We start from the raw sequence: 11,784 nt of genomic DNA, 5'->3' as shown, positions 1-11,784 counted from the left end.
CTCAAGAGTCAACAAAAAAGCAAAATAAATAATAAAAGAAATCTAGAATAAAAACAATGAAACACAACAGAAAATAAAAACAATCAAAGCTAAAACAAAATAACAAAAAAAGTGAAACGGAAGCTTTTTACAGGTAAAATTGTAAGTAAATAAATAAATAAACATAAGTTTATAAAAAGAAGAAAAAGGAAAAATACAAATTTATACAAAAGAAAATTAGACAAATTATACAAAACCATGTCAATTCCAGAGATTAGTGAACTACTTTAATTACAACATATGGGATTTAAGAAGGTAAGTATACAAAAATTAATTAAATAAATTGCACTGAACGTATATTTCATATTTCACATTTTATTTATGACGGTAAAATTATATATAGAAACGGATAGTAAGCTCCATCTATTTTATTTTTGCTTTAAACTGAGAAAAAAGAAGAGAAAAATAACTCGTGCTTTTATTATAGAAATAGCTTGAGTCAAATTCCGGTCTTTTGCTTTGTTACCGTGGCGCGCTTAACGCAGAATCGTTATCTCAGTGTGGCGTCATCTGAACGTTAAACGACCCCGCCCACGGCCATGCTGGTCACGCCCACACGCGGCGTGTTAAGAGACGTGTTAAGAGATAAAGTATCACAGTCTAATCAGAGCTGGAAACAAGAGAAACGTTAATTTAAACAGAAAGAGTGAAACACACAATGTGTTCTATAAGTGTGACACACCTGATCACCTGACAATGCAGCTGATCCAACCTGATCCCTCTCTGTTACGCCCCTCTGCATTTAATTATGTTATGCATATGAGTTATTCATCTCTGGCTCTCGTCTTCCGCTCATCCTCAACCAATCTGAGCCTGGTTTTGCCAGAGGTCTCTTTCTGTTAAAATTGAGTTTTTTCTTACAGCTTGCTCATAGGGGGTTGTCTGATTGTTGGGGTTTCTCTGTATTATTGTACCATCTTTAACTTAAAATATTAAGCACCTTGAGGTGACGAGTGTTGTGATTTTGAGCTAAATAGATAAAATGTAATTGAATTTGATTGAATAGTCTCTCCATGCTCGGTCAAATTCTTTGTTTTCCTTAATGACTTTTTTTCTTGGATTCCATGGATTGGAGTCCATAGCTGGAATCTGCTGGACTCGGGATAAGAAATATATGTATTTATATGTGGTTTGGGAAAATTTGAGAATAAATCATCAGATTGTAGTTATTAAAGAAAGTAAAAAATCACTTACAGCCCACTGAAAATTATGATAAAAACAAAACAATAAGTAGTAAACAAAGGGAGCCACTGAAGTCGGGCAAAAGAGCTGCAGGTTCGCGACCACTGAAATGCAAGGAAGCTCTTGGAGAAAGTAGGGAGGAAGAACCCCCCTTTCAACAGGAAGACAAAGAAAAGAGGAGCATTAAAACTTTTAAAAACTTTACTTTTGGGCACAGTCAGAAAAGATTTTCTTTTTCAGATGTGCCTGCTGATTCTGTCCATGCTGTTATCACCTGAACATTTCACATGTTCATGCTCTGCCTTTTATACTGAATGAGCTGCTGTGTATTTTGTGCTGCACTTTTAGGTGCAAAAGTGGCCAAAGGCTTACCATGCTGATCATAAACAGCTTGCTCTGCCCTGCTTTGCTCTGTCAGACCATGTGTTTTGATGGGTTTTTTAAAAGCATCTACAAACATTTGTCTTACTACTTCCTAGTAATCAAACTAATTACATAAGGGATTAAAATGCTATAGAAGTGTGTTTTTAAACAGCATCAGGCCTTATTAAAGAGCTCAAAGAAAACAACTTCCTTGAATCAGAATCTTGTGTTTGAATGGCCCACATTCCTTTTAAATACTACCAGTTTCTCCAGTTTGTGTGATGTTTCCTTCTTCCTTGAAAAAAAAAACATTTTACAAGAAGAGGAAGTTAAATTAATCAGAAACACAAAGGAAGAAACAAAAGTTGCCAGATGGGGAAGTTCTCACAGACACAACCTGTCACCGTTTGGGTTCTTTTCACTTCAAAGTCTTTAAAAGCAAGTGTTGGATTATCTCAGCTTCTAGCAGTCAGAAGTGGAACTGCAGCGCTGCAATTTCCTTCTGTTTTGTGAGGAGCAGCCAATCAAAAGAAATTTGGTGCAAAAATATCAGTCCCAAAGTTCACATAACATAAACAGGGCCACAGACACGCCCTCCAACATGAACTCAAACGCTTTGCAACTTAGCATCACTGTGATCTTTAGACTGATCCGCCCAAAGAACAAGCTGATCTGATGAAATGTCAGGATTTTGTCAAAGCATCCAGCCTGGAAGGAGCAAAAACTACATCTTAAAGTGGTGCTGCTTTGTTGGAACTTTGTAGGGGCCGCTATTGAGCTGATATTACAAAATGGTTCATATAAAATATCTTTCTTTAAAATGTCCTGTAGTGTTTGTTAGGTCAAATAATTAAGGTTTTGTCAAGGTTAAAAGGAGAAAAATAAAAGGACACAAGCCAGAAGAAAGCAGTTACGTCTGAATCACATTTTTATTTAAGTTCAGTTTATCAAGTAACAGTTTGTTTATTTCAGATGAAGAGGCAGAACAGAAACACAATAAGACCCCTTAGGCCGACTTGTACAGTATGTCACACTTCTAAACCACCAATGACGAACAGTTTTATTTGAGAAAATGTTCCCAGGACCACGTGCAGAAGAAGCAATGAGTCTCAGAAATAAAGTGGATTTGTTTTATTCTTCTATTAATATTTTTCAGCCTTCTGTTCAGGAGCAACTGAAATATCTTAAGGCTGACTTATTTTAGTAAATGTCGTGGCTGCAGGTTCAATGTTTAAAGGCAAATTTCCTGAAGAAAAACAAAGAATTTAAGGTGAACTGAGCTAATATTTTGCAACATTCAGAAGCAGATACAGGAAACAACTGTTTATTTCTGGTTTAATAATCAGACACTGAACATGATCAGAAGCACTTTTGAAGTCACAGGAGAAGCTGTGAAGGTTCGAGGCGAAGCACAGCCGGCGGGACGTCCGACTTTGTTTCTGAGAAGTCGCATGATGAAGCTTTAAACTCTTCAGATTTCAGAAATAAAAGCTACACAGACAAACTATGGATTCTGTTTCATTTAATGTGCGCTGCCACATGCGAGTATACTGACTGCATATGTGTGTGTGTGTGTTTTGGCATGTGCGCGCTCAGGGTCGGCAGCGCTGGATGAATCGCGGGTACAGGCAGACGTCTCTGATGTGATGTCTGTTAAGCAGCCAGGTGAGGAAACGCTCCAGACCCAGACCGTAACCGCCGTGAGGACACGTGCCGTACTTCCTCTGAAACACACACAGAGGCAGAGAAGCCTGTTCAAACACACAGCTACCAACAACTACACACATGCAGTGATGCAATAAAGCCTTAAAATCTTGACTTCCTGTTTGGTGTTCCTTGGAGACAAAAAGTTTGGAAGCCACTGCATCAGCCGTAAGAGAACAACTGTTATCTAATGATAAAGCTGAACAAGGATTTGGTCACCAAGTCCTGAACTGTCTTTCTTCTGGCTAACGTTGACTAGCGCATGTTTGATAACCTTATTCAAGCTAACGTTACAAACTAACTGCCACATGAGTCGTTTAACTGCACAAAGTAAAGGTGTAGTGAGGTGCACAAAACATGCATCAGACATCTGAGGTCAAATCAGCGTTACCTGGTCGGTGTACCAGTAGTATGGAGTCGGGTCGATTCCTTCCCTCTTGTATCCCTCCAGCAGCTCTTCAGCGTCCCAGATACGCATCGACCCTCCCACGATCTCACCAACATTTGGCATCAACACGTCGACCTGCAGAGCAGACAAACATATGATACTCGAGGGATCCAGATAACTCACGTCAGCAAAAAGTGTACGTGTTTTTGTTTTTTTTGTAAATCAGAGACAGACCTTTACTGTGTTTAATGAATATATCTGATCATATCTTAATAAGGCTGCTGGGTGTTTCCTGACATGCCGCAGTAACATAACTGCAGTTCTGCTGTCCTGCCTTTATCTTTAAAATAAAACATTGTTTTTAGTCACAGATGACCTGCTTCAGTGAACTTCTACACCTCGTCTCTCACACCACAGGTCACTCACACTCTCCTCCCGAGCCTTTAACTCACTCATCACTGACTTTCTTATACTCTAAGTCTTTACCTTTTTACCTACTTAATGCTCAGGTTGAAGTGAGGAGCTCATGCTCCTCTTCACACAGAAATTGTACTTTTAGTGAAGGACATGACCTCCCCCCTCTCTAACCAGGCTGTGGGGCTTAAACTTCAGCCACACCGCAGCTGGATCTGTGAGGTTCGTACCGACTCGGTGAGACGTTTGTCCTCGGTGCAGCGCTGCATGTAGAAAGATTTGATCTCGGCGGGGAAACGACAGAGCAGGATGGTCTCGTTGATGGTGTCAGTCATCAGCCTCTCTGGAGCCTCGGGGATGTCCTGACAGAGGGAGAAATATCGACACAACAGGCAAGTCAAAACAGAGAATCAAAGAAAGACTTCATGAATATTCAAAATAAAAAACTCTTCAGGTAGGAGAAAACTGTATTTATAACTTGTAAATGATTGCAGAACATCTGAAAAGACCAAAGTTTGATTTGAGAGATGAGCTTTTTGACAAGTTGTACAACAGTGCCCTCTACAGGCGTCTCTGAAAACCGCAGCTCTCTGCTACTGACAGGATCTTTGACGATCACTTTCATGTTTGTTTGTCACAAGTGTAGGCCGGCTTAGACGTTCAGAGGAGGAGCTGGTGTGAATAATACTTTAAGGAATGAAGATGTGGGTGATTTTTGGCAAAAATATTTTAATCGAGGGGACTGTTTTAAAACTTAATTAAACACTGATGAATGTTTAATGGATTGCATGCACTCATGAATTTGAATTGTTTGGAATATGTTTGATAAGTTTTTTTGATATCAGACATTTTGGGGACTTTATAAGATGAGCTGAGCTGCTGAATGATGCGCTGTGTTCAGCTGTCACCTCTCCGAACTCGTAGTAGGTGCCGTCGTCCTTCTTGACATCATGCTCTCTGAGCCACTCGATGGCTTCGCTGTAGTTCATCCTCTTGAACGGCCTCTTCGGGGGTTTGAAGTTCTGAAATAGCCATCGTCAACAAACAAATTATCAACTTTATTACCGCACATGAAGGTTATGAGGTCAAATGCTCCAGAATAGTTAGAAAAATGACGCAGGAGCAGAAAGCTGTCGGTTTTATCAACAAACTGCTCGTCACGTACGGGGTTGATGTCGTAGAGCAGCTCTGCGGCGGGAGATTTGAGCACTCTGTCCACCACGTCACACACCAGGTCCTCAAGTCTGTTCAGCAGGTCCTCGAATGTAATGAAGGGACACTCTGCCTCGATGTGAGTGTATCTGAGCACGGAGGACAACGATTAAACACACTGTTAGTAAATGATAGATCTTTGCAGAAAGGCTTTTAAGCTGTAACGTCATCCTTAACGTGGCGACTCACTCGGAAAGATGTCTGCGGGTGCGAGACTGCTCGGCCCGATACGACTGGGCGATACAGAAGGTGTCGCCCAGGGCAGGTATGCAGGTCTCCAGGTAGAGCTGAGAGGACTGCGTCAGGTACGCCTGCTCGCCAAAGTAGTTGAGGTTAAAGAGCGTGGAGCCGCCCTCCACCTGAGTCTGCACCAGAGTCGGAGGAGTGATCTACACCGGAAAAATAAATTAACAACAATTATTGTAGAGCAAAGCGATCCTCAGTCTCATACAGAGCTGTCTGCTCCTTTTCACACTCAACCCTCAAACTTACTGCTGCTGCATATTCCTCAGAATAAAAGAGAAACGGGCCAATCACAAAGCAAGATAAGATAAGACAACCATAACGGTTTGTAGTTATTACAGACTTTATTTCTGAGCGAGTAGCTGTCCAGTGAAACTTCTCTGTACTATTAAACTGCACTTTTATGACTAAAATATCTGTAATCAAATAAACACACTGAAGAAGTGATTTGAATGCATTTGGATTTGATAAGAAAATGTAGTACCAGGCTCTTATCTGATAGGGGCTAAATCCTTCAATAGGTCCCAGATAAGACAATCAGCTAAAAACTACAAACTTAGGCCACAGACAGATTTGCAGGTGGAATATGTGACCAGCTAAACTCAAGCAGCTGATTTATGAAGACTGGAAAAAAAGCTATTTAGTTTGCATCTGGCCGGCAGCATCGACTTGACCTGACTAAGGAGCTTTTTCACTTCAGTTCAGGTGGATCTGATTCCTAATCTGCAATACTGCTATCAACCTGTGACAGGGGCACAGAGTGTCACTGACTAAAAGTGAGGTCATCAGGTTTGGGGGTTTCTTTCCTTATTAGAGGTGAAGAAACAAAAACAAAAACCAACCAACCAACCAAACAAACAAACAAAACCCAACCCCACCACATTTTGCCATCCACACTAAATCTGTGCTTCACCTCGTAGTATCCACGGCTGAAGAAGTGGTCCCTGAAGCACTGTGTGACCGTGGATCGGACTCGGAGGATCTTGGAGACGTTCTCTCCTCTGATCAGCATGTGTCGGTTGTTCAGCTGGACGTCCACGTCCGACTCCTCGTTCAGTAGGTTGTCAGCCCCGCCCGCCGGAGCTAAGCCAACCAGCTCCCAGTAGTCGCCGTGCAGCTCGTGGCCTCCGGGCGCCTGAGAAAAGAAGACGAAGAGAACTCACTGAACATCTCCGTCCTGCATCTGCAGAGCATCTGTAACAGCTGAGGAGGCTCATCAGTGGAAACAGACGGTTTACTTTAGGTTGTTCAGGTTGTTCCTCAGTCATGGTTCAGACTTTAGCAGAAGACAAAGTTTTCTGTTCTGTTCAACTATTAGTTTAACACAACATATTTACTGTACACTGATAAAAATAATAGAAACTCAAAACTCATTACTGAAATACACTTTCAGTCATGCTGTGATTTCTTGTCAGGATGATTCCAGGAAGAACTGTGGGGCATGTAAACATGTTGCTCTGGGTGACCTAGTTTCCTGTGAGCATGCACAGGCAGAGCAGGTTTCCTGCAGCAGGTGAGTTTACCTGCTTTCCCTCAGGAACTGCAGTGACGATCCCATAAATAGCCACCGTGCTCTCTGTGGACAGAACCAAGCCGTTGTAGCACTGGCACTAAAGACAAGAACAAAAGAGAGTCGCACTCAGAACCAACTTCAGAATTTAAACAGCTTCTTTTTAACTTCACCAACTTCAAATGAAAAACTCCCACTGATTATGTTAAATCTTTCATTCTCTGCTTAGGCCTGGTGATAGAGAATAAAAAGAAATGTCTTGAACTACAATTACGGCCAAATGTTTTAGGAGCGGCAGTTAAACGTTTATCAAAAAAAAACAAAACAAAGTTAACTTTTTATTCCCATGGAGCTTTTTGCAGTTTGTGAATATGTTTCTGATCACTCTGCACAACAATACAGAAACACTGTGAATAAAGACAGAAGCAGCAAAGATTGTGAAAAACCACACCGGTGCCAAACGTTTGGCCGTGATGCGACATGAACATTTAATTTTTAACCATAACATGTAGCTCACAGTGTAGGAAGGTTAAAAATGGGGGTTTATGAAGCTTTACCAGCTGATCGGAGAGGACACACTGGAGGAAACCGGTGCCATCTCTCAGCACAAGGAACATCAGGTTCTTCCCTGGAGGAGATAAAAAAAGAAAAAACATAATAATACACATATGTTGACTCAAAGTAACATTTTAATAATTTCTATCCTCTTACAAAACTTCACTTGGCTGAATGTTAAAAACTGAATCTTACTTATTACTTACTCATTTCTCTCTTTTCACAGTCAGTAAAGAATCTAAAACTTACAAATGAATCTTTCCATTTCAAGTTTGTAATTTTGACATTATTCTTAAATGCAAAATAATTCAGAAACATCCTCGTTTAACCCTTTAATGCAGCTGTCCATATTATAAATGAATAACAAGCAACAAATCAGTTTTGCATTCTCTGATTTCAGAATCTTAAATTGAAATGAGAATGAGTAAACACTGAATGGACTGACTGTTTGATTATTATATTGATGTGTTCCTCACCCTGCCTCCTGAGGCGGTGAACCCATCCAAACACTTTGACCCTCTGGCCTCTCTTTTCTTGGAGACGATGGATTTTAACCTGAAATAAAGACAACAATCATCCTTAAATCATCACCAGGCAGAAGAAGAATCAGTGAAATGATTCAGAATTTTGAGTCATATTTATATTTTTATTGATTGTTCAGCTAGTTTGGGGTTTAAAACAAACCACTGTGTTTCAGCTGCTCAGTTCAGACATTCAAACAGCAGCAAACCAGCCAAAGCTTATCGCTCCACACAAACCATTCCAACTGGTTCAGGAATGTCGTCTGTGAACTGTTTTCTATCTACACAAAGCCAGTTACTTGCAGCTTAATCTATTTCGCTTGTTTTTAAACTGTATGTGTCTTTTATTCAGAACTGCTGCATCAGCTACAAAATATTAAAAATGAATGTAAAGAACCAAAAAGTGAAACTTTAAGGAACAGGTTAAGAGGGCTGTTCTGCTTTTCCTTATTTTCTCTCATATATATTCTTTTACAACAATTAATTCTCATAAAATGGTTCCCAATAAGAAGGTTTATAAATCTGCAAGCAACCAAAAGCTCAGGCTTTATATTTCAAATTAAATGTAAACAGAAAGCAAGCATAATGCAGTCATTCAGTGATTTCAGATAGAAACGAAACAAGCTGTTTACTTTGAACTGTGAATCATGCAAAGTTACTCTGAGTCCAACACTGAAAATATGGAGCTGGAAATAAGGCTGCATTCAGGGCTGCTGTTCTTTGGGCTGTTTGTGCTAACTTCTGTGTTCACGTTCAATCAGACTCAAAACCAAACAGGAGCAGGAGCCAAAATAAAGGTAAAATAAGGAAGACTGACTGCTTCAGCCTCAGGCAGGCTGGGATCGTTCTTAATCACGATCTTCTTGGCTTCCTCCAGGTTCTTCTCTCTCCTCTCGTTGTCCTCGGCCTTTACGACAAACACAATGGAGCCACAATAAAGAGAAAAGCACAAAATGGATGAATCTGTAGAATGTTTTGTGTGACCCACTGACTGCAGGAAACATCTCGAGGTTAGACACAAACCTCCTTCTTTTCTTTGGCATCGTTCTTCATCTGCTCGCGGTTAAAAGCCTTCTTTGCATTCTTCATCTGCGTCTTAGAGATCACCGCCCAGCGCTGAGGGAGACGAGGAGGAAAATAAACTGAATCAGTCTTTAATAACAGTTAGTAAAAACAGGTGCTGCAGCTGGTACTGAAATAAAACTTGCAAAGTTGGGTTCAAAATGGTAAAGATTGGATTTCTATCCATGTTAAAGTGATCATCTATAAATATAACCAACCTCTTCCTCCTTCTGGGAGTCTACAAAGATGGTGGGGAACGGCTCCTTTCCAGCAAACAACAGAGCCTGTGAAGATCCAAAGACACAGTGAGGTGCTGACAGACATCCCACAATCCATGCAGCCTGAAGCATTTTTACCCACACACATCTGATGTAAACAAGTTACCTTGAGAGGAGTTTTGAAGGGTTTCTGCTCCGTGCCATCTCCGTCTTGGTCACTGCCACATTTATCTGACACATACAGCTCACCTGAGAAACACCAGCACAGTCGGCTCAGTATTTTCTCAATATGTGCAATCTCTTAAGTTTACTGGCGCTCAGATTTTGCCTGCATAAAAGGCAGGGCCTACTCGTCACTCAAGACATTTAAAATGCTGTGAGAAAAACACATTTAAAATACTTCCACACATCAGTACTAACAAGGACAAGAAGGAGACGTCACATTTCTCCCACGTTAGCGCCCTCTTATATGAGAATTGAATTTAAACTTCTTCCCCTTAAATATAAAGTCTTGCAAAATCAGGCCCCACCATATCTCAGACCTCAAAGTACCAAATTATCCTAGTAGAGAACACTGTTCTCAGACTGCAGGATGTAGAGTTTCCAAAAGCAGAATCAGAGACAGAGCCTTCAGCAACTGGCTCCAACACAGGAGATTTTCCTCGTAGCTAAAGAATATCAGACAAAGAGGCAGACACCCTCTGTACTTTTAAGTTCGGGCTTCAAACTATGGGATCAGGTCATCTTGCACCATCCCTCATTTATTCTGGGTCCTTTTAAAAGTGAGTACTTCCTCATAAGTGACCGTGTGACCCTTGGGGCTCCCTCTTTAATATTGTAATATAAAGCTAATGAAGTGACTGGCGCTATATAAATAAAACTGTATTCGTATTTAGTCCTGGTGAAGAATTCGGAGATGCAGTACTTTTCACACGTACTATATACCACTGAGCAATGTGATCCGCAAGATTGCATCATATGTTAATATCTGTGACATGTAAAATAGTCAGCTATCAGGGTAACAACAGGCAATGGTAAAGACTAAGACTGTCACGCTTTTTATCGATACACGAACTTTACACGTAATGTCTAAAAATCTGCTGTATATTTATACCACATATGTGTGAATTCTATCATAGTGACACCCTGAGATGAAACCGAAAGTACCTTCAGTTTTCTGCTTGATTAAAACAGACTGAAATACAGTCACAGGTTATATATTGGTTTGATCGATTAAATGAAAGACGGTGAAATATTCAAAGCCAGGTCTGCCGCAGCCTCCTTTTGCTTCTCGACTGCAAACTGACAGCTGCCATGGCTAAATGTTAGCATATCCTCGCTAATGTTTTCGTTTGTATAATGACTTTCATTGGTTCTGCAGCGGTAAGAAGGGTCGATCGATGTGTGATCATGCCGCATATTAGCTCATATCATCCCAGAGACCTGACAGAATCAGAAATCGGCGTTACACAGCAGGCTAACTGCTAACATCGCTGCAACTGATGCAATATTAAAGACACACATGTCTGTGGGAGCTAGCTAACCAGCTAGCTCACTCTCATTCCTTACCTACTGAGATCTGTTCCACACCTTTCGTTATCTCTGTCGCCATTTCGGCTGTGTTACTGCAGCAGCAGCCCGCTAAAACTCGCTAGTTTTATATTTAAAGAATACGGAATTTAACCTCCAAAGCCGACGACCGGTATTCAGTGCTAACCGGGTACAGGCAACTTTGCATCAGCCCTGCTACAGCCTGCTCTGACACATTAAAGGGAAGGGGGCGGAGACTCAAGCGTGTTTTCATTTCCCAGGCGCTGATTGGCGAGAGTGGAGACGTCTTTTCTATCAAGCAGATCCAATTGGTGGAATGCCGCGTCAGTCAACTCATGTGCCATAACAGTGCGACCAATCAGCAACGGGGACTGAAAATCAAAGAAGACTCTTGTGGTTGATAATATTTTTTCTTATTTTGCTTCTTATTCTGTGAATATTTTAATTGCTTGCTATGATCATTGGGGGCAAAGATGCTTCCGCATTTTATGCTATAATTTTTTTTAATTATTTAATGCTACCATGTACCCGTGGTTCCACATTCATAAATGTAATTTTATGAACAGAAAGACAGATTTTCTTGTTTTTAATGAGGGAAATAAAATAAATATATGTCCATGATTTCTTCCTGTTGCATTTTTCCTTTTCAGTTTCACAAAATGTGCTGTAAAAAGACATATATGTTTTAAATGAGCATGTCATGGCCCTGTGCTGGTTAGTTAGTTTTTACTGCGTATTTCACGTCACACTGCTCTCCAGGTAAAGGTGGACTAGTTTTGCGCTAGGCCCCGGCTGCTGGCGGAGTCTCCTGGTGACTGTTGT

General features: G+C 40.8%; 1 protein-coding gene and 1 long non-coding RNA gene across 2 annotated transcripts; one reads left to right on the top strand and one right to left on the bottom strand.

Annotated features, from left to right (window-relative positions):
• Window positions 1-2,494: 2,494 nt before the first annotated feature.
• nars1 (asparaginyl-tRNA synthetase 1) lies at window positions 2,495-11,191 on the bottom strand. Its single transcript, XM_003440059.5, has 15 exons — window positions 10,981-11,191; window positions 9,578-9,660; window positions 9,412-9,477; window positions 9,155-9,247; window positions 8,949-9,038; window positions 8,087-8,165; window positions 7,613-7,683; window positions 7,069-7,155; window positions 6,459-6,680; window positions 5,492-5,691; window positions 5,256-5,391; window positions 4,999-5,112; window positions 4,321-4,452; window positions 3,680-3,811; window positions 2,495-3,308 (listed from the first exon to the last, which is right to left on the bottom strand). Exons 1-15 carry the CDS (start codon window positions 11,021-11,023, stop codon window positions 3,177-3,179), a joined length of 1,680 nt encoding a protein of 559 aa, XP_003440107.1. The 5' UTR covers window positions 11,024-11,191; the 3' UTR covers window positions 2,495-3,176.
• Window positions 3,774-4,460, top strand: LOC112847540 (uncharacterized). Its single transcript, XR_003221127.1, has 2 exons — window positions 3,774-3,872; window positions 4,268-4,460. It is a non-coding gene; the product is annotated as an uncharacterized LOC112847540 (long non-coding RNA).
• Window positions 11,192-11,784: the final 593 nt, after the last annotated feature.

Source organism: Oreochromis niloticus, linkage group LG7 (assembly GCF_001858045.2).
Source record: "Oreochromis niloticus isolate F11D_XX linkage group LG7, O_niloticus_UMD_NMBU, whole genome shotgun sequence".
NCBI classification, from domain to species: domain Eukaryota; kingdom Metazoa; phylum Chordata; class Actinopteri; order Cichliformes; family Cichlidae; genus Oreochromis; species Oreochromis niloticus.
This window is presented reverse-complemented; position numbering and strand designations above follow the sequence as displayed.

Bases quoted from the DNA above. Each gene is read 5' to 3' on its own strand.
- nars1 (XM_003440059.5), bottom strand. From the start codon at position 11,023: ATGGCGACAGAGATAACGAAAGGTGTGGAACAGATCTCAGTAG. The intron at 9,039-9,154 runs GTTTGTGTCTAA...TTTGTCGTAAAG, and splicing joins ATGCCAAAGAAAAGAAGGAG to GCCGAGGACAACGAGAGGAG. The intron at 6,681-7,068 runs GTAAACTCACCT...TTCTTTTCTCAG, and splicing joins CAGTTCCTGAGGGAAAGCAG to GCGCCCGGAGGCCACGAGCT.